The following is a 22,896-nucleotide window of genomic DNA, read 5'->3' as shown; positions in this document are numbered from 1 at the left end:
GAAGTGGAAGTGCTTTTATTTTACAACTGAAGTGATGAGTGTTGTGTAGACTGAACTTATATGTAATAGCTAGTAGTGCTCTATACGTGACAGTCCTGGTTAAGACTTCTGAATTTGTTAAGGCACGTTTGTTAGGCAGGGATCCCGGCTCAACTAAGAACATAAAGAAAGGATCACTTTGCTTTGTGGTATGACAGATACCTCAAAGGGTCAATCAAGTGATATGATATACATGTACGATGCATCATTATGATGATGTGGCTGGTGACACTTCTTGAATATCTTCAAAACTGCTGACATGCAAAACATCTTGGGACTGTATTAAAAGTGGACTAGGGGGGGTGGGGGGGGGGGAATACCAAAAGATTGTTTGAGTGGATTTTCCCTTAAACTTACCTTCCCTGCTGGGCTAGATTTTATGATGATGAGAAACTCAGCCATTTCTATTTGACTAAATTGCAGACTGATGGTTGTTTAAAGGGTTAAAGTGTGAGTGGCCACAGTTTACATGTAGAATTATATATCTGCTAGTGTGGGAGAGAGACCCAAGTAGGGCCTTGGAGGACACTGGCATTGTAGGCTGCAGGGAAGGTTCATTTGGTTTTCCGTTGGAGCCACATAGATATTCAGTATATTCAGTATATAGACAGTGGATAAATATATAAATATATATACATACATACACTGATTATACCAAACATTAGGAACACCTTCGTAATATTGAGTTGCACCCACACCTTTTTCCCTCAGCACAGCCTCAATTCGTAGGGTCATGAACTCTACAAAGTGCCGAAAGCGTTCCACAAGGATGTTGACCCCAATGCTTCCCACAGTTGTCAAGTTGACTGGATGTCCTTTGGGTGGTTGACCATTCTTGATACACATGGTGGAAACTGTTGAGCAAGGAAAACCCAGCAGCATTGTCGTTCTTTTATTTTTTTGTAATCTTAAATTATTTATTTTTTACCCTTTTTCGTGGTATCCAGTCTTATCTCATCACGGCAACTCGGTAGAGGCGAAGGTCGAGAGCCGTGCGTCCCCCAAAACACAACCCAACCAAGCTGCACTGCTTCTTGACACAATGCCCACTTAACCCGGAAGCCAACCGCACCAATGTGTCAGAGGAAACACCATGCACCTGGCATCTGTGTCAGCATGCACTGCACCACAGGAGTCGCTAGGGACAAGGACATCCCTGCTGGCCAAACCCTCCCAAACCCGGATGGCTCTGGGCCAATTGTGCCCTGCCCCTCCCGGTCGCGGCCGGCTACGACAGAGCCTGGACTTGAACCAGGATCTCAAGTGGCAGAGGTAGCACTGCAGTGCCTTAGACCACTGCGCCACTCGGGAGGCCCAGCATTGCCAGTCTTGACACAAACCAGTGCACCTACTACGATACCCCATTCAAAGGCATTTACATTTTGCGTCTTGCCTATTCACCCTCTGAATGACACTCATACACAATCTATATCTAAATTTTCTCAAGGCTTAAAAATCCTTCTTTAACCTGTCTCCCCTTCATCTACACTGATTGAAGTGGATTTAACAATTGACATCAAAGAGGATCATAGCGTTCACCTAGGTCAGTCTGTCATGGAAAAAGCAGATTGCTTTGTGTATACATACATACTGAACAAAAATATACATTTGTTTACATCCCTGTTAGTGAGCATTTCTCCTTTTCCAAGATAATCCATCCACCTGACAGATGTGGCTGATTAAACATTATGATCATTACACAGGTGCAGCTTGTGCTGGGGACAATAAAATGCCACTCTAAAATGTGCATTTTTGTCACAACACAGATGTCTCAAGTTCTAAGGGCAGGTGCAATTGGCCTGCTGACTGCAGGAATGTCCACCAGTGCTGTTGTCAGATCATTTAATGTTCATTTCTCTACCATAAACCACCTCCAATATAGTTTTAGAGAATTTGGCAGTAAGTCCAAACGGGCTCACAATTGCAGGCCACGTGTACCCACGCCAACCCAGGACCTCCACAGTCGGCTTCTTCACCTGTGGGATCATCTGAGACCAGCCACCCAGACAGCTGATGAAACTGAGGATTATTTCTGTCTGTAATAAAGCCCTTCTATGGGGAAAAACTCCTTATGATTGACTGGGCCTGGCTCTCTAGTGGGTGGTCCTATGCCCATCCATGGCTGTGCCCCTTGCCAAGTGATGTGAAATCCATAGATTAGGGCCTAATTCATTCATTTCAATAGACTGATTTCCTTATATGAACTGTAACTCAGTAAAATCGTTAATTGTAGCATGTTGCATTTATATTTTTGTTCAGTATAGTTATGTCCTGATACCTGAGTGTTTCTTCAATCTCTCACATTGTATTGGCACCTAAAGAAAAACAAGATTTGGTGTTTTGACATTTGAAACGCTCTTCCAGCAGTCTTCACGGTAATGTGAAAAAGCGACACTGAATTTATGACCTAGATTTAAACAAGAAGCCCAGGAGCCAATCAGAGAACAGTGTAATTGTAGGCCTCTCCATATCCCGCCTCGTGCAGGTACTTCTCAATGTCCAGTGGCCCAGGCACTCGAAGAACTGGCCTATCGTTGGCACTCTTCTCGCCTGATTGAAGCTTCCGGACCACTTCAGCCAATGCAGGGCGCTCGTGTGGAGCGAACTGGCCACAGGACTTGATTATGGAATACCTGAAAAAGGTACAGTAGATTTTGGAACCAATTTTAACTGGTTTTGTGGGGATCATTGTGGCCACTTCTATCACTGTCTAAGAACTAGTACTGTTATAGGTTTTCTGTGGTATACTAGGTCATTATTAACGGATTATTACTTAATGTGGTCGCTTACAGTGAGTTTGAACAATTAGCGGGTCTCTTCTGAGTCTTTCCTCTCTGGAGGTATTGGAGAAGATCATTGGCCATGACTTTAGGGAATGGTGGGTCACCTACAAAGTGGAGGATTAAATGAGATTATTAGGGTGCGTGTACATGATAAACATTATATCCGTGGGATAACATTTGTGATGGTTGTAACAGTTTAACAGACCGGTAATGATAGATTATTTATTTAGAAAAGCATTTACCTAGTGTCACCATTTCATGGAGCAGGATACCAAAAGACCAGCTGTAAAAAAAAGGATGGTTGGAGAGATCACTGTCAACGTTAAAAGTCTCATGACTTTTTCATATTATATGTCCAATCAGATTGGCGACCTACACGTCACTGCTTTGACTGACAGGTCTCCTTGCCAATACTTCTGGAGCCTGCCACTTCCTTGTCTCGGTGTTCTCCAGCTCTCCTGGAGTTCCTGCTTGGGTTTTCCTGCGGTATGCTGGACCCAATCCCCACAGTTTAGCTGTCAGGTCTCTGCCAACCAACACGCTCCGAGCTCCAACGTTGCCATGGATACAGCTCTGACCATGCAGGTATTCCTGAATGCACAAATAATGAGGATGCTGTTTTACAATGGCTATGGGACATTCAAGCATGTAAAAGCCATTCATACAGACAAATCAAGTAGGTCAAGGCCAGGAGTTTTTCCTAAACACGACTTGATGAGGTAAAACTATTGGCTCTACTTATAAATTAAAATGATATGCATGCATTAACCCTTTTACATCAGCAGTTGTCCCAAAGTGCTTACACAGTTCTGAATAAGAATGATGCAATCGTTAGATCGACATTTTCATAGCATATGCACTCAACTTGAACTATCATTTTCAATTGTAGACATATGGACAGAGATGGATGGAAAGGAGAGAGAGAGAAAGACCAACCAGAGCAGAAGCCACTTGTCCACCCATGGTGAAGATGCGCTTCTCTGTTATGTCGCATGGGGACTCCCCGCCTGTGCCCTGCCAAGAAACAGCACTGTGAGTCTCCATTCTCACTATCACTAATGGTCATGTCCATATTCACTGTAGTCTAAATGATTACAGAGTGTTTGCGCAGCCTCTTGAGATCCACGTACAACTCGAATGTTCAGGCAAACCAGGCAACAATTCACGATTTAAGTAAAGGTCGTGCAAGGCAGATCTCTGGCTAAGACCCGTCCCTAACACATCAGCATCATGGTCAGTCTGGAGCAAAACGTTTTGGTGAAACAATCTTTCTTCGGGACAAGTTCAAGTAGGCTACCTCTTCGTTTCACTCTGTTTAAAACAGTGTTCTCCCTATTGAACATCCCCAGCTATTTGGCAATGTAGGAATACCCATAGAGTTATATAGAGGACTCATCATGGATATAAGCCATTTTAGCATGGGCATTGCCATTGTGGGCTTCCACTGTGCTTCACCCATTTTAAAGTAGTCAACTGGGTGGGGATTTCTATGGGCGGTAGCCTCAATGGCGCTGCCCATGGGGTCATAGATATAAAGTTGAGTCCTCTATCCATCTCTATGGGAGTACCATACCTGTCGACACCTCCATAGGAACCCCAGCAGGTCCCTGTGCTCCAGTTCCTCCATCACGGTGATGAGGGGGGTACGTAGGGAGAGCACGCCTATCAGACCAGGCAGAAAGGGGTGGGGCCCCAGCTCAGACAGAAAGGAGGCAAAGCCCAGGAAGGACTGGCGCTCGCTGGCATCAGCTGTCTCTGGGGGAGAACAGGTGCATGTTGAGATTTACTACATTGCAGTTGGACTGCGTAGAATCACTGATCTACAAATGACCTAACATCCCTCATAACTACTCAATATGTTATCAAGACTAGTGATTCTGTGTCTCGCTTTGCTCAAACGGATCCCCTCAAACACACTGAATGTGTTGTATTTTTTCCCCTTCTATGTCTGCCAGTAGGCTACTGAAGGGAAATGTAGTCATTTTTGTTCTGGGTTGACCTAGGTCTGTTGATTTGAATATCGATCAGATGTCATAGTGACACCAAGACCAGATAACATCCCCAACATTTCAGGTTTTATACTCATAAGCCTGAAGGTCTGACAATACACTGACTGTCAGTCTCTGGATGGGAGCGTCTATTTTATAACTCCAATGTATATCAAAGAATGTTACCTTTAAGTGTCCGTAGAATCACATCTCTGTTGTCCATCCTTGCCCGGCAGAGGGTGACAGAGTCGTTCAGTTTGACAAAGGACAGGGGCAGCGGAGTGACGAGGTTGAAAGAGCCATGCTGCCTCTCTCTGGGCGTCTCCGGTACTGCAGAAAAGGTGTCTGGGGCGTCACGCCAGGTCGGAGTGCCCATAGGTAACTCCTCATGCTCCAGTGGGTTCAGCTCAGGAGGAGCTGCAGGTGAACAGATGGGTATTACACATATCAAATTATATATATGAAATTCCTCAGACGTAGAGATGCAACTCATGCATTATAAAACAAAAATCAGTCTCTGCCTATGTAAACTTTTTAAAGTAGATAAATACACCATAATTCAGTAGATAAATATATGCCAGGAGTTAGTCTAGTTTTGGCAAACATTTACATTAAAACAGTGGTGGAAAAAGTACCTAATGGTCATACTTGAGTAAAAGTATAGATACCCTAATAGAAAGCTACTCAAGTAAAAGTGAAAGTCACCCAGTAAAATACTACTTGAGTAAAAGTCTAAAAGTATTTGGTTTTAAATATACTTAAGTATCAAAAGTAAATGTAGTTACTAAAATATAAGTACTAATAATAAAAATTCCTTATATTAAGCAAATGTCACATTCGTTTGTAGAGACGGACCAAGGCGCAGCAGCGTATGTTGAGTTCCACATAATATTTTAATAGTGAAACTTTGCTACAACAAAACAATAAACTAACAACGAACTGTGACTAAAGAGGTGCACTAACTCAAAACACAGTAACAACACCCTGTCGTTCTCAACTAACATCAAGGCGGTGGCCCGTTCCTGTAGGTTCATGCTCTACAACATCCGCAGAGTACGCCCCTGCCTCACACAGGAAGCGGCGCAGGTCCTAATCCAGGCACTTGTCATCTCCCATCTGGATTACTGCAACTCGCTGTTGGCTGGGCTCCCTGCCTGTGCCATTAAACCCCTACAACTCATCCAGAACGCCGCAGCCCGTCTGGTGTTCAACCTTCCCAAGTTCTCTCACGTCACCCCGCTCCTCCGCTCTCTCCACTGGCTTCCAGTTGAAGCTCGCATCCGCTACAAGACCATGGTGCTTGCCTACGGAGCTGTGAGGGGAACGGCACCGCAGTACCTCCAGGCTCTGATCAGGCCCTACACCCAAACAAGGGCACTGCGTTCATCCACCTCTGGCCTGCTCGCCTCCCTACCACTGAGGAAGTACAGTTCCCGCTCAGCCCAGTCAAAACTGTTCGCTGCTCTGGCCCCCCAATGGTGGAACAAACTCCCTCACGACGCCAGGACAGCGGAGTCAATCACCACCTTCCGGAGACACCTGAAACCCCACCTCTTCAAGGAATACCTAGGATAGGATAAAGCAATCCTTCTCACCCCCCCTTAAATGATTTAGATGCACTATTGTAAAGTGGCTGTTCCACTGATGTCAGAAGGTGAATTCACCAATTTGTAAGTCGCTCTGGATAAGAGCGTCTGCTAAATGACTTAAATGTAATGTAAATGTAAACACAAACAATATCCCATAACCCACAGGTGGAAAAATGCAACTTAAATATGATCCCCAATTAGAGACAACGATTACCAGCTGCCTCCAATTGAGAATCATACACAAACCCCAACATAGAAAATTAAACCTAGAGCCCCACATTGAAATAATTAACTAGACTAATACCCCTAGTCACGCCCTGACCTTCTCTACCATAGAAAATACAGGCTTTCTATGGTCAGGACGAGACAGCAAACCAGATGGCACATAATTATTTTTATTTTTATGGATAGACAGGGTCACACTCCAACACAATTTACAAACAAACATGTGTTTAGTAAGTCCACCAGATCAGCGGCAGTAGGGATGACCAGGGATGTTCTCTTGATAAGTGTGCAAATTGGACTATCTTCTGTCCTGCTAAGCATTCAAAATGTAACGAGCACTTTTTGGTGTCAGGGAAAAATGTATGGAGTAAATAGTGCATATACTTTTCTGTAGGAATATAGTAAAGTAAAAGTTGTCAAAAATATAAATAGTAAAGTACCGATACCCCAAAAAACTTAAGTAGTACTTTAAAGTATTTTTCCTTAAGTACTTTACACCACGGCATTAAGTCTAAAATAAACAATATGGCAATCATTGTGCTTTAGCAATTTACTAAGTATGTGCTTTACAAAGTTTGTAAATGCTTACTACTGTATTTCTAGTACAGAGTTAGTCTCAGATATCCCAGACCTAAGAGCATCACAACCCACTGGGCACAAACTGGTTGAATCAATTGTGACGTGGAATCTACTTGGACAATACATAGAATTTGAAAAAGTAATCAACGTGAACTGTTGTTTTGAGGGTGAAATTTCAACCAGAGGATTATGTCATCATTGTGGCCAATTTTCAACACAGACAAACCTAAAATATATTGAATTTGTACCTTTGAAACAACGTCAGCTGTTCAACTATATTCATTATCATTTTAAAAAATCAATAGGCTGGGCAGCACCTCCTACTGGAGAGTTGATCTCCTGTTCATTTGGTCTCCCGTCCAGGGTTTGATCCAAGCCCAGCTTTTATTTTTTGTCAATGACTACTTCCAATGTGCTATAGTGAGAATGATTATTGAGAGATGCCTTAATAACTAAATGTATTCACTGTTGCTATTTGTCATTCCAAAGAGTAGGTTTAACAGAGCAAATGAAATGTAGCCATACTTCATAAGTTAAATAGAGTGTCATCAATTACACCATATAGGCTTACATAGCATTTGCAAAATCATCAACAGCTATTGTTTCAATTCAACCCAGTGTTCAACGACAAATAGACAACACATATAGGTCTAGGGTTTCAAGCTTTGAATTCAAATGTAATCTTCAAGTTAATCATGAATACGTTGGATTCACTTCTTCCATCTCAACCCAAAATCAAAGTTGAAGAATAGTGCATTTAAAGTTGAATTAGAGTTTAGTCCTGTTCTTTAACTTGGTTTGGTTGAGATGGAGATGTGGATCCAACGTATCAATGATTAATTTGTAGACAAACTGGATAGTTCCATCTGTTCCACTGACTTAGTCTGCCTTTTTAATTCCCGGTTTGTCTACAAATGAACAATCGATACTTTGGATTCACGTCTCCATCTCAACCAAAGTTACAAGTTAATAGACTGACTAAATTGAATTGAACTTTAAATGCATTTTAAATCAAGTCTGATTTGATTTAGTCCTATTCTTTAACTTTGATTCTTGGTTGAGACGGAGAGGTGAAGCCAACACATATCCATTTTTAATTAGAGCCAGACTAAATCGGTAGTACAAAAGACACAGTACATATCCTTCAAATGTTGATATTTGATACACAATTCAATGACATTTTTGCGCAATACAGTAAATAGCCTATTAAATAGTCGACAAGTTAACAAATAATATGTTACGACCTCTTAATGCTCGGCTATGAAAAGCCAAATGACATTTACTCCTGAGGTGCTGACCTTTTGCACCCTCTACGACCCCTGTGATTATTTGACCCATCTGGTCATCTATGAACGTTTGAACATCTTGAAGAACAATCTGGCCTTAATGGCCATGTCCTCTTATAATCTCCACCCGGCACAGCCAGAAGAGGACTGGCCACCCCTCAGAGCCTGCTTCCTCTCTAGGTTTCTTTCTAGGTTCCGGCCTTTCTAGGGAGTTTTTCCTAGCCACCGTGATTCTACATCTGCATTGATTGCTGTTCGTGGTTTTAGGCTGGGTTTCTGTACAGCACTTTGTGACATCTGCTGATGTAAAAAGGGCTTTATAAATACATTTGATTGATATGTTGGATTCACATCTCTAACTAAAGCAACAATTTAAAAAAGTTAAGGAATAGGGATTAAACCTGTGGATCAGATGAAACTATGCAAGCTTTAGAAATCCTTCAAAATGTTGATATTTGGCTGCGTTGTCAACTGAAACACAACTCAATATTACTTTTGCAATACACTAAATAGCCTATCTTACAAAGTAATGTAGCAGTATTTATTCAACCTTTTAAATTGAGTAACACATCCATGGCCCCATTTTGAAGTTAGCCTGCTGTAACTATAAATGTCTTCTTATGAAATGATAGAAAGTGTGCATGTTCAAGATAGCAGAAGTTCTTGGGAGGAAAGTGTTCAGGGGAGGGTCCACTTCAGACAAAAAAAAAACTCCCAACAAATCATGAGTTTGGTTGGGAGGGGCTTAAAATGCAGGCGGGAATTGTGCTCATGTTTAAAATAGGGCAGTAACGTGACCGGTGACACACATCCTGTTTCTGACTCATCCTCTCTGTCCCAACTGACAACACAACGTGTAAAGACGCATTGAGCTGGAGAGTCAATACATTGCCGGAAACAACCCATCTGTCTAGAAAGACTTGTACAGAGTGGGAAGATACAAGTATGCTGACTCATCAGTCAAGCTCATTGGCATGACATCAATGTGCACACCAACTTACCCTCAATGCCCTGTACGTTCTGTCTGGCACTTTGCCTCAGTGTGTGTGCGCTCAACCTTCTGTTGCTGCGTGGTCGGGCTAGGATTACACTGGGTCGTCCGCGGATTCCCTTTCCAGGGCAGCACCTCATCAGGAGAACGATTAGCAGAGTGACCAGGAAGCTTGCAAGGAGCAGGATGGGCACGATGATGACTTCCTGTTTGTACACTGTGATCTCTGCGAGACGGAGAGCGAGAGAGACCAATGTCAGAGTTGGAGTATTACTACCATTGGGCACTTTAACAAGGCACTTAACGTCTAACCTGCTACAGCTGACCCTGTGCTGGGAAAGGACAGCATTTCTGAATCACATTGGGCAACAATAGAATGAAAAAGAACCAAAGAAGTATAGAATGGAAATGGTTGAGGATGACTTTTCAATGCTATTCTTTATGTCTGTCTCCCTGAAATTGTGATCTTTGTGTTCTGTAATGCCTATGTCAACACCATAGTACAAAGCAAGCAGGTGTGGTCTGGCATTTTGTTTTGATAGTCAGAAACCTGAGTATGATACACTTGAAGTAGCAGCAACAGTACATGCCAATAGGAATGCACAGTATTAGTCAAAAGTTTGGACACACCTACTCATTCAAGCGTTTCGAAGAGTCTCAAATATAAAATAGATTTGGATTTCTTTAACACTTTTTTGGTTACTACATGATTCCATATGTGTTGTTTCATAGTGTTGATGTCTTCACTATTATTCTACAGTGTAGAAAATAGTAAAAAATAAAGAAAACCCCCTGGAATGAGTAAGTTTGTCCTACCTTTTGACTGGTACTGTATTTCAGACACATAATTACTGTTTGTCATGGGTGATTTTGTGCTCCTCATTCATATCATCTTATTTCGTAAGCGACTTACAATGTCTACACTGCCTTCATTTAAAGGTCCAATGCAGTGGGTTTTTTTTATCAAATCATTTCTGGGTAACAATTAAGTAACTTATTATGATTGTTTTCAATTTAAAAAATTGTCAAAAAGCAACAAAAATAGCTTCTTAGTAAAGAGCAATTTCTCAAGCAAGAATTTTGCTTGGACTGTCTAGGAATGGTCTGAGTGGCGAGGGGAGAGAGGTTTGGCAGAGAGATTTGGAACTCTCTTATTGGTCAATTTAATTATTTACCAACCTGGCGAAGTGACCAGGCAGGCCAAAACTCCATCCCACCAAAACAGGCTGAAATTTCAGTCAGTCTTTTCAAACACTGAAAGGGCATTATCATCATTTTGACACTATCATTCTAACCTCGTAGTGTGCAGATATATTGTTAAAGCACAGGAAAATCTAGTTTGACTGCACTGGGCCTTTTAAGTGCAACAGGAAATAGCATGCTGAAAAAGGTATAGATTGTGGTACAACGTGTTTGCTCCACACCGTGATTGATTGGCTAAGTTTACCTACAGTGTGCCGTCCCAAAGCAACTGGAATGCTTAAAGCCAACTGTTAAGAAATGAACAGTCTGTCTTTTTTATTCATTCTTCTTGTTCCTTAAAATCTTCCGGAGAGCCTGAACTATCTTTCCCCTAAGCTGTGCTGCTCTGTAGACTGACAATGTAGCGGCTAATGCGGCAGACCCTGTGCTGTTCCCAGCCGTTCTTGTGTGCATGTTGGATACGAGTACTGTGACAGCAAATGCAACACATTTCTGTTATCGCTGTATAACGGATCAACTGGAAAAATATGGCACAGTGTTTTAATAGGGCACTCAAGTGGAAAATTAGTGTTTCTTTTATTGGACAAATCTAGGTTGTGTCCTTTATTTGTTTGGTACCTAAAAACCAGTGCCTCTAATCTATATTTCACAGGTCTGATGCCATCTATATAGGGTTTTATGTATCTAAAAAAGCTTTCTAGACTGTTGAAGTGGCTCCACCATGTTGGTTGCAGCTCCTTTGATTACAGCTCTGTTTTGGTTAAAACACAAAGATCTTGTGTAAAAATTGACTGTGATGTTGATCATATGTCGGCACCAATAGAATCTCAGTAAATGGACAACCAGTTTGTGACAGAATGTTAAAGCCCACTTTTTACACTGGTGGGAAGATTAGCAAAACGCCCCAGAAATGTATCAGTGGACAGCTAAATGTAACCTGGTTAAACATTTCCTTATTATTTCCAGAACATTGTCTATTGCAGTGTTTCCCGACCCTGGTCCTCGAGTATCCCCATCATTACTGGAGGGCCAGTAGGAGGGACTCTTTCCTCTGGTCTAAAAAATATCCCAATGCCCCAGGGCAGGGATTGGGGACACTGCCCTGTGTAGGGTGCCGTCTTTCGGATGGGACGTTAAACGGGTGTCCTGACTCTCTGAGGTAATTAAAGATCCCATGGCACTTATCGTAAGAGTAGGGGTGTTAACCCCTGTGTCCTGGCTAAATTCCCAATCTGGCCCTCAAACCATCACGGTCACCTAATAATCCCCAGTTTACAATTGGCTCATTAATCCCCCTCCTCTCCCCTGTAACGATTCCCCAGGTCGTTGCTGTAAATGAGAACGTGTTCTCAGTCAACTTACCTGGTAAAATAACGGATAAATAAATTAATAAAAATTACACATTTTTGTTGTAACCCTGGACAAACACCTTATTGAGGGCTTGATGATTAGTTGACAAGTTGAAACAGGTGTGCTTGTCCAGGGTTACAATACAAATGTGTGCTGTTGAGGATACTGGAGGACCAGGGTGGGGGTAACACTGGTCTATCGGATCTAAAGAGTCCAAGTTCATGGAGTGTTTTTATGTCAATACCTTTGGCTTGGAGACCCAACAGCTAGTGGGTATACGTTGTAGAAGGTGCAAGACAAGGCGACACAGGAGAAGTAGAGAAAAAGGATCATGAGAGAGGAGCACTTACCACAGATGGTGTCCCCCGGTTGACACTGATTATCAGCATCAGAGTAGGACGACATCCTGATTAGTGGGAGCGAGCAAACGCACAGATATCATCATTAGATCATCATTAGATTACCACCGGTCAGCAGCCTCATAAAGCCCTCGGCTGTAACGACACAGCAAGGAGTAGTCAACACCTTCTACTGTCACACATAAAGACATCTGGAGTCCATTTTCTCCATCTCAAAGTTGATTCCACTGCCTTTTCTTCATTGTCTCACTCTGATCAGAGACTGATTTAGACCTGGGACACCAGGGGTGTGCAATTAATGATCAGGTAGAACAGAAAACCAGCAGGCTCCTGACCTCGTAGGGTAAGAGTTTAGTACCCCTGATCAATCAATGCCTACTTTAGGAAAAGGAAAAAGACTGTACAGTTGTACACTTGTCATACAATTTCCATGTCTTGCACTTTTCCCCCCATCGATAGCGATGACAATGTGAGCATTTTGAACGCTGGTACATGTTTTTGTTATTCTGTGTACATGTGTTTTGACTGCACTAGTGTTATTGATGTAATCTCAGCGAGATTGCTTTCTGAGTGAATAACCTAGATTAACTCTAGATATTGGAATCCCAAGTAACTATGGTATCTGGGTAGATCTGATGCTGAGGCAATTTAAGATACAGTTATGTGACTATGGCTACAGTATAATCACACTGACTGCAGGAGGCGTACAATATGGCAAGGTTAGTGTTATACCACGCTTGGCATTTGGGATATGTCCTAATCACGTAAAACCCTGGATGGGTTGGGCATGCCGGATGATGTAAAAAAAATCTTCCCAGAGTGAAATAGTTCTGATTGTGATGTCAAGTTGTAAAACATTTCACAACCTCAAAATGTTCCCGGTCAATAATTGCACTTGCGTCTGTGTGGGTGGCTGAGCTTGTGCAGATGTTTCTCACACGCCCTCGCCCTTGATTTAGCTAGCTAGCATAATTAGATGAAAACTGGTCGAGATGGGTTGTTCTAAGAAGTGTGCAGTTAACTTTTTTTGTTTCGCTACCAAACAGATATATATGCACTGTCAAACGAAAACATAGCGCCCAAGTCTTTACAATCGCAAAAAAATATATATTTGACGCACGAGTCCGGGACCTCACGCCTCAACAAGCTTCTGATTGGTCAGAGTCAATAATCCTGGTCACCGTTGATTGGCAGATGTGTGAAGAAAATGTGTGAAGGTCACAGAAGTTTGTTTTTTTTAGGTCTAGGGAGGGTGTGAGAGAACATCCGCACGAGCTCAGTCACATAAAGAGATGCGCGTGCAAATATTGAAGCGGGAACATTTTCACGCCGGGAGAAATTTTACAGCATCATGTCACAATCAGAACACGATCCGATCGTTCTGATGGTGAATCTATTTCACGCTGGGAAGATTTTTTTTACATGACACTGGGGCATTGGTGCCGCATCATTGGTGGTATTTAGGCCTGGGTACAGTATGTTACATTCAAATACACACTTTATAAGTGTCATCACACAGTCTGACTTTAATTGGTCACTATTCATTCTCTGATGACACCGCTGTTTGATCTCCATACGATTTGGGCATGACATTTGAAAAAGGCTAAGACAGACTGGCTGGCTGACTGACTCGTATTCTCCAATGGAATCGTTGATAACCTTTTCCTGCCAACAGTGGAAGTGGACAGAATATTGTTGTTCAAATTTAGTAGGCGGGTTCAGTGCAGGTCAATGGGACAAGTCATTATTAGGGGCTATAGTAGGAAGAGACTGTGTGTATCTGAAATGGCACCCTATGCCCTATATAGTGCACTACTTTTAACCAGAGCCCTATGGGCAAAACTACATAGTGAATAGGGTGACATTTCAGACGCATCCCCTGTTTTTCGTTTGTCACCACAGAGATAAAACAACAACCGGTTGTATGGAACAGGTAGAGGTCCCGTTGACAGTTCCCTGGACATTTGCTTCTTAGATGGAACTACAGTTGGAGTCAACTTGAGACGACAGAGATTGGGACAATTCTCTTTCGTCTTACTTGAGGATAGATTGGCTGCTGTGCAATTGTAAAATGTAAATGTTAAAAGTGGCAAAATTGGTCACACCGTCACCATAAAGAACCAGTTGCGTTGTCTATGCAGTCATATTTAGTATTATAATACTATAATAACATCCTTTACTTACAACATGGCCGCCTAGCTTGGGGGACCTGTATTTACTCAACAATGTTATGTCATTGTCTTGCCAACTTTCTCATACAAGGCAACAAGTTGACTGTGGTAGAAACAAATTGGTTAGCCATGCTATGACCTTCTCACCTTACTTTATTTCAGGTCACAACCTGTCTTGATGAAGGATAAATCAAAGGAAAAGTGATCAACTCAACACTTGAAAGTCACCCGACTCTACTACTGTCTACCTGGATGTGGTTCAACCAGATTATATATAGGCTTAGGGTGTGTTTTTGTTTTGTCACCTATTTCTGTCACTGTCCTCGGGTAACAATAATGAGTCGCGGTCAGAGTACACTCCTCCACATAGTGTTGTTAGGAAGCACATTCTGACAGCATTTCTGCGTTTTCCCTCCCTCACCCCTTTACAAGTATGTGTGTCACTCAACCGGCTTGACTGCATTTCTCTTTGACATGCATTTCTCACACACAACCCATAAACAGCACATAATACAAAACATTACACTTTTACGTTTCTATATATTGGACCTTGTATTTTAGCCGACAATGTATTTGACCCTTTATTTGAACCGCAACTGCACATTTCTTCACCAATTGTATCGTGTCAACCTACGTGGCATGCTCCCTGTGTAAGGCTGAATCTCATTTATTGTGTAATGGTATTATGTCCTCAGCATCCAAAGCTCCTCATAAGAAGCAGTAGAATACTCACGTTTTATATTAACTCCTCATAAGATTCAGTAGTATAATCACGTTTGATATTAACTCCTCATAAGAAGCAGTAGTATACTCACGTTTGATATTAACTCCTCATAAGATTCAGTAGTATAATCACATTTGATATTAACTCCTCATAAGAAGCAGTAGAATACTCACGTTTGATATTAACTCCTCATAAGATTCAGTAGTATAATCACGTTTGATATTAACTCCTCATAAGATTCAGTAGTATAAACACGTTTGATATTAGCTCCTCATAAGAAGCAGTAGTATACTCACATTTGATATTAACTCCTCATAAGATTCAGTAGTATAAACACGTTTGATATTAGCTCCTCATAAGAAGCAGTAGTATAATCACGTTTGATATTAACTCCTCATAAGATTCAGTAGTATAATCACGTTTGATATTAACTCCTCATAAGAAGCAGTAGTATAATCACGTTTGATATTAACTCCTCATAAGAAGCAGTAGTATAATCACGTTTGATGTTAGCTCCTCATAAGATTCAGTAGTATAATCACGTTTGATATTAACTCCTCATAAGAAGCAGTAGTATAATCACGTTTGATATTAACTCCTCATAAGAAGCAGTAGTATAATCACGTTTTATATTAACTCCTCATAAGATTCAGTAGTATAATCACGTTTGATATTAACTCCTCATAAGAAGCAGTAGTATACTCACGTTTGATATTAACTCCTCATAAGATTCAGTAGTATAATCACGTTTGATATTAACTCCTCATAAGAAGCAGTAGAATACTCACGTTTGATATTAACTCCTCATAAGATTCAGTAGTATAATCACGTTTGATATTAACTCCTCATAAGATTCAGTAGTATAAACACGTTTGATATTAGCTCCTCATAAGAAGCAGTAGTATACTCATGTTTGATATTAACTCCTCATAAGATTCAGTAGTATAATCACGTTTGATATTAACTCCTCATAAGAAGCAGTAGTATAATCACGTTTGATATTAACTCCTCATAAGAAGCAGTAGTATAATCACGTTTAATGTTAGCTCCTCATAAGAAGCAGTAGTATAATCACGTTTGATATTAACTCCTCATAAGAAGCAGTAGTATAATCACGTTTAATGTTAGCTCCTCATAAGATTCAGTAGTATACTCACGTTTGATATTAACTCCTCATAAGAAGCAGTAGTATAATCACGTTTGATATTAACTCCTCATAAGAAGCAGTAGTATACTCACGTTTGATGTTAACAATGGTCTATTATTATCCCCATGTGATAAATCCAGTTTGTGATATTTGCCATCTCCCACTTTCCCAGCCTCTCTGTCACTCTCGCTCTTCTGTTGTTGTGTGTTTCTTTCCTCAAGTCTCTTTGTTTTGTAATTCTCACAGGTTAGCCCTGCCCTTTGCTGCACCTTTTCCTCCTCAACCTCATCACCTCTTCACAGTGAGTTCTGTTTTTAGACTTTTGGTGTGTGTGTGTGTGTGTGTCCTTTAATTGTGTAAAGTGCTACGGTGTGTGGGTTTGCAATGCCCTCGCAACTATTTTAGTCTCCTCCTAATCACCAGTGTCCGTCAAAGGTGTTGTCGATTCACGGTGCCTCCCAAGTGGCCACTCAACACCTGCAATTTCCATTACTTTTCTACAAAGTGAAACTGCTCAATCCACCCCTATCAACAATCACAGGCACTGAGAGCGTTGGGGAAGCAACTTAGGTAGTATTAGGCTTTTGGTGCACTGTCACTGTAGCTCATGAATGGGGCAATAGAAGTTTGCCCTGCCTTACAGTGGTATGGTACTGTATACTGGGTCCTGTGTGGCTCAGTTGGTAGAGCATGGCGCTTGCAACGCCAAGCGTCGTGGGTTCGATTCCCGCTGGGGCCACCCATATGTAAAAGTAGTGGCCCCAGCCGACTTGTAAGTCGCTTTGGACAAAAGCGTCTGCTAAATGGGATATATTATTATTATTATTATACAGGGTGAGTGGCTTTGCAATGGCATGTTGGGGTTTCTTTTGTGTTTTGTAATCACTCATCAGTTTTCCAACACCATCAGAAAAACACACATGGGGACTGCTTGCTGTCCATCTGTTAACTGTTAAAGTAACTGTCCAGTGTTTGCAGATTTCTATGTAATATGACTACTAATTGTTTAAAATATCAGTGAAATAGTTTTCTTTCCAAAACATGTTAATTACGGATGTTAAAAAAAGCAGCTTTTCTGTGTTAATTGTGTCGGCGTATTCGTCATAAAAAAATATAGTAATGCAATGTTGACCGCTGGTTAGCCAACTGAGGCATATGACATCATACTCTGAGGAAATAGCAAGCATTTTTTAAATGATCTATTTGATGTTTGAGGTGCATTTAAAAAATATATATAAAAATCTCAAATTTATGCTCTGGCTACGAATACGAGTGTAGAATGAGTTGACAACATTATTTGGGTGTGAGTTATTAACAGAATATGAACTTTTAAAAGTGAGATTTTCACTTAACAATTACTTTAAACACCCAAAACCTCAGCACTAAAGGGGCTGTTTTAAAATGCTCTGATAACATCTTGTGATGTGAAAACCCCTGTGCTTTCCCTGTTTCTACCATAGTAGGTAATTGTCCCCTTTCTGGGCATTTTAATTGCATTTCAAATGCCAAGATAATCAAGTTGTTAATGAAGTTCAGTATTATTATTTATTATGGTATTTTTATTTATTTTTACCCCTTTTTCTTTCCAATTTTGTGGTATCCAATTGTCTCATCGCTACAACTCCCGTACGGGCTCAGGAGAGACGAAGGTTGAAAGTCATGCGTCCTCCGATACACAACCCAACCAAGCTGCACTGCTTCTTAACACAGGGCGCATCCAACCCGGAAGCCAGCTGCACCAATGTGTTGGAGGAAACACCGTGCACCTGGCAACCTTGGTTAGCGCTCACTGCACCCGGCCCGCCACAGCAGTCGCTGGTGCACGATGAGACAAGGATTTCCCTGCCGGCCAAACCCTCCCTAACCCGGACGACGCTAGGCCAATTGTGCGTCGCCCCACGGACCTCACGGTCGCGGCCGTTTACAACAGAGCCTGGGCGCAAACCCAGAGTCTCTGATGGCACAGCTGGCGCTGCAGTACAGCGCCCTTAACCACTGCGCCACCTGGGAGGCCCGAAGTTCAGTATTGCCTTAAAGTGGCACTATTCAAAAATCTCTCTGCCATTTCCTGGTTGCTAAAACTCTAATTTCAGTTTGACAAAACAAGATGGTACAATGATTCTCTACTGTACACTATCTAAACCGTTCGGAAATATATTTGAATCTGGTGTACAATCTGGTGTATATTTGAATCTGGTGTACAAAACTGCCAGTAAAAGACTAAAAAACAGAACTTAAGAACGGGATGCATAGAAATAGCGCACATAGAACATATCTACTGCTTCTTAGACTTGCTTTCAAGTAGAATGATAGATCTATAACTCACATTTCTCTGTGAATTTGGATCGGGTCGCCCAAAAAGTGACACATTTCCACTTTAAACTCCTTGGAGATATATTTTTCAGAGTTACGGATGTTTTTCTATTTGACAGGCACCGCATATCAACATCTGTTTTCTCAATTCTCATCTGCTCTCTATATAGTGTACTGTTCAATACTGTACAGTAGACTTGCTGGCCCAGACAGTAGCAGATGCTAGACCCTGAACCTTGCTGGACCCTGAACCCTCCAAACCAAAGAAGCCAAAAGTACAGTCTGTGCCATAACTATGCCCTCATCATATTGCAGTGCCAACTCCAATGAGGAACATCCCTCACAGCAGGACAACGCCAATGAACCTCTCTCCCCTTCTGTCTTTCCCATTTTACCTGCTGTACCTCTATTCTAATTAACAGGTGCTCAAAGTCTTAGGGGGTTGCAACAGGGTGGGTACGCCATTAGCCCATCTAATGATAGAGGGAGAGAGCGGGATAGAGAGAGGGGAGGTTAGGGATGTGTGAGGTATCTGTTAGTTCACACGCACTGCTTACCGGGACAGAGGTGGGCAATCTGAGTGGTGGGGAGATCAGCTGCAAGGGCTCGCTTACACTGTGTGAGAATGTGTGTGTGTGTGTGTGTGTGTGTGTGTGTGAGAGCATGAGAGTTTTTCTCTCTGTGTGTGTCTCTGTGTGTGTGCATGCGCACACTCTCCGGCGCGGGCGCAGAGCTGGAAATGCTGAGACAGACAGCTGGTTTATTTTTGGGTCAGTGACAGTGTGTCAATGGCCGCAGATGCGTCGGAAAGGAAGGCTCTGAGATACCAACAGACCCTGGTCAGTTCTTTCTCCCACGCTCTCTCTCTCTCTCTCTCTCTCTCTCTCTCTCTCTCTCTCTCTCTCTCTCTCTCTCTCTCTCTCTCTCTCTCTCTCTCTCTCTCTCTCTCTCTCTCTCTCTCTCTCTCTCTCACTACCTATCTCCTCTTATCTTTTTCCATTTGCTCTCATATTGCGTTTCGCAGCAGCAGACTATCTCTCTGACTTTATCTCTATCTCTATGACTTTAATCTCTATCTCTGACTTTAATCTTGCACAATCTCTTGCATGACATATCGGGTCGTCTCTGCTCTTTATGGTCTGTGCATAGGGAGCATGGACACACACACACATGCTGTCTGGTAACGGTGGTCACGGGGACATCTTAGCAGGTCCGTGACTGTGGCAACAGGTGTCTGTGTGTCCGAGGACCCCACACCTTCAGTCTCCGTCAGGGTCTTGACTCTCTCTCTCTCTCTCTCTCTCTCTCTCGCTCTCTCTCTCTCTCTCTCTCTCGCTCTCTTTCTGTCTTGCTCTCTCTCTCTCTCTCTTTCTCGCTTTCTCAGCCACCTGTTCATTATCCTCTCCACCTTTAATTCCTTTCATTTATTACCAACAAGCATAATGCATTATTACGTAGAAATAGATTGCTGTTCAACGACCTCCTTGGTATTGTACGGTGGGGGGTAAGTGCCTCTCCATGCTCTCCGATAGACCTGGGAGGAATGTGTTTGTGGGATTTCATCAATGGAGATAAATCTAGGTTTACAGCAGTGTGGTGTGGGAAGGGGGTAACCCGATCGTGCATGTGGAATATATTTGTTAATCTCCGCTCGTCACGTAGTCTAAGATGACCCCGGGGTCCAGAGTGTTCCAAAACATCTGGAGGGACTTAAACCATTAGACTTTCAGTATGTTTTTTTTGGGGGGGGGGTTTGTAAGAAACACCCGCTGGAAATTGGTGTGGCGTATTGTATTTAACAGGGTCGTACTATACCGTGGGCCTTTGGCTAAGGTCATAGGCTGTTAGTCTGTCTGTCGACATGCTGATGGTTGTGTGTGTGTGTGTGTGTGTGTGTGTGTGTGTGTGTGTGTGTGTGTGTGTGTGTGCCCACCAGTGTACACATGTACTGTATGACCTGTGTGTGTTAGTACAGGCCATGTGGACTGTGATAACCGTGTGTTTACACTGTCGCCCAGGGAGCCGGGCTATATTGAGAAGTGTCACTTTTTTTGAGCGGGAGTTTGTTTCTGTTCTCTTTGTCATTGTGCTGTGGAGGATCAAGAAATGAGATCACAAGGGGGCCTCCCGTTCCAATTGAACTAGATGCCATTGCCAGGCACAATAGCGAGTTATGTGGAGAGTTGTTGACAGACATGCAGAGAATGTGCGTGGTTAATACTCCGTAAGACTGGAGGATATTTTCAAAGACCTTCGTGTGTATTACATTTGACTTTATATGACATAAGAGTGGGGACACACGACACTGTCCAACCTTCCCCGTCATGTGACCTATTGCTGTAGATGTCATGTGTCTTTAGGACAAACGGACTAGCAGATGGACGGACCTGCATATAGGCAGAGGAAAGCAGACTGGTAGGGAAGGCAGACAGCGCAGGTTAGGAAAGTAGATGGGTAGATTCGTATTTGTTACTAATACTATTGCTATTACAGTGGCTTCTTATGTTTGTCTCTTCTGGTGCCATGAGGCTGTCACTTGAGGACATGCAATACAGAACACTCCCTCTGGGGCGTCTTCATCTATTCTCATGTTGTTATCTCTGATTTTCATCCACTCTACCATCCACCTCACAGGTGTGTCCAGGGACTGGTCTTCCTTGTGAGAGGTACAAAAAAGAGCCGGTATGAGGATTACGAGCAGATGCCTTCCTTGAGGCAAAATCTGTTTTGCAGTGAGTTGATCAAATCTGACACTGGCGTTGTGTCGATTTCTCTCTGTATATTTTGTAATAAACGCGCTCGCTTTCCACTTGACGAACATGCTCAGGTGTCGCGGTCCACCCACACCAACCAAACTCCCCTTGCAGAAGTCCTTACGGGCCAGCGGGACGGACAGACAGGCGGATAGTGTGAGGTCGAGAGGGAGTAAGAGGTGTGCAGCGGTGAACGTTGCGTCCCACCGGTGCTAAATATAACTCCCAGGGTAGAGTTACACCCGGTGAGAAAGGGGGGAGAGAGGGAACGTGTGTACGAGGTGCATGATGTGTAGAGGCAGTAGAGCGCGAGAGGGGAGGAGAAATCTGGAGAAAGAGGGGGATTACACGGACTGGCAGAGGTAGGGAAAGGCAGAGGATGACTGAAATAGACTGATGGAGGGCAGCAACGTGATGGTATGTGATAAAACGGGTAGATCAGGCTCACGGGTATCATTTCAAATTTGAATGGGTTGACTGCTCAAAAATGCTGAACGTTTAAATCAACCCGCTTGTTGATAAGGTGTTGATACATGCACTTTACAAGACTAATCTGACACAATGTATAGGCAAGCAAATTGATGGTAAGGTTAACAATTTTGTAATAATATTACAATGATTACAAAACCTTTAGCATATGACCTGTTGTGTAGTATATTAGCAGTAAAATAAGTAAGTACTATAGTATAGTGTGTAGAATAGCCATATGATAGGCATGCATTACATCCATTGACCAGTTAGTTGATACCATGACTGTCCGGAGTGAGATCCGGTTAGATGCTAGTTAAGGAAATGCCTGGTAAATGTTTGAATATTTCTGTGTGTTTACTAGACATATATTTGGTGAAGTCTTTAAGATTCCAATCGACATCAGAGAGATTTGCCTTCCTGTCCCCGTGGTTTGCCAAGATGTTGTGTTACCAGAGGTATATCCTGAATGTGAGAGACAGCCTCTTGTTTGTGCAGAAACCACGAGGCAAAAGAGAAAGGAGTGGGTCTTTCAGTACGCCTCTCCTCATCACGAATCTGTAGGGGGAGAATTTCCTCAAGTTCCCCCAGATTAAAAAATAAATAAAAAATAAAAACATACTGTATGGAATTCCTTAGAATAAAAACAAATGTTTATATAAAACAACTATCTCCAGTATTTACATGATTATGTTTTGAGTATGGTGTGTAGAGAATTTCCACTCATTTGCAGGCTGGTGTTTCAGCTATTTGCCAGGGGTGAGTTGGTGGGGAGAGGTTTCCTCTTCCTTGGTATAGTAGAACTAGTGCCATAACAAGCCTTTACTGCTGCACTACAGGGGACTGACAGTATTTCAGACTCCTTTTCCGGAGGCTAGTATTTCCCAACAGATCCGTGACTACAGCTGTGTGGATTTTGTGGACACGT

The 22,896-nt window shown here is 42.4% G+C and overlaps 2 protein-coding genes across 2 annotated transcripts in view; one reads left to right on the top strand and one right to left on the bottom strand.

Moving 5' to 3' along the window:
• Positions 1-16,768, bottom strand: LOC135552266 (tyrosine-protein kinase STYK1-like). Its single transcript, XM_064983786.1, has 10 exons — positions 16,527-16,768; positions 12,384-12,439; positions 9,491-9,706; positions 4,997-5,227; positions 4,396-4,577; positions 3,759-3,836; positions 3,199-3,413; positions 3,065-3,105; positions 2,830-2,926; positions 1-2,672 (listed from the first exon to the last, which is right to left on the bottom strand). The coding sequence occupies exons 2-10, from the start codon at positions 12,436-12,438 to the stop codon at positions 2,477-2,479; spliced, it is 1,311 nt and encodes a 436-aa protein (XP_064839858.1). The 5' UTR covers position 12,439; positions 16,527-16,768; the 3' UTR covers positions 1-2,476.
• A 2,743-nt stretch (positions 16,769-19,511) lies between these two features.
• Positions 19,512-22,896, top strand: part of LOC135553324 (chloride channel protein 1-like) — a 31,117-nt gene continuing 27,732 nt past the window's right edge. Inside the window, exon 1 of the mRNA XM_064985482.1 lies at positions 19,512-19,586. Within this exon, the coding sequence (XP_064841554.1) occupies positions 19,536-19,586 (51 nt within the window). The 5' untranslated portion in view covers positions 19,512-19,535. The remainder of the gene's footprint in view (positions 19,587-22,896) is intronic.

Source organism: Oncorhynchus masou, chromosome 13, assembly GCF_036934945.1.
Source record: "Oncorhynchus masou masou isolate Uvic2021 chromosome 13, UVic_Omas_1.1, whole genome shotgun sequence".
Classification (NCBI taxonomy): Eukaryota; Metazoa; Chordata; class Actinopteri; order Salmoniformes; family Salmonidae; genus Oncorhynchus; species Oncorhynchus masou.
The sequence above is the reverse complement of the archived record's forward strand: the minus strand, read 5'-3'. Positions and strand labels throughout refer to the sequence as shown.

Coding starts and splice junctions, on each gene's coding strand:
- LOC135552266 (XM_064983786.1), bottom strand. CDS start 12,438: ATGTCGTCCTACTCTGATGCTGATAATCAGTGTCAACCGGGGGACACC. Junction 3,837..4,395: donor TCCTATGGAGGTGTCGACAG/GTATGGTACTCC, acceptor GTTTCTTGGCAG/GGCACAGGCGGGGAGTCCCC. Junction 3,106..3,198: donor GTCAGTCAAAGCAGTGACGT/GTAGGTCGCCAA, acceptor TTTTTTTTACAG/CTGGTCTTTTGGTATCCTGC.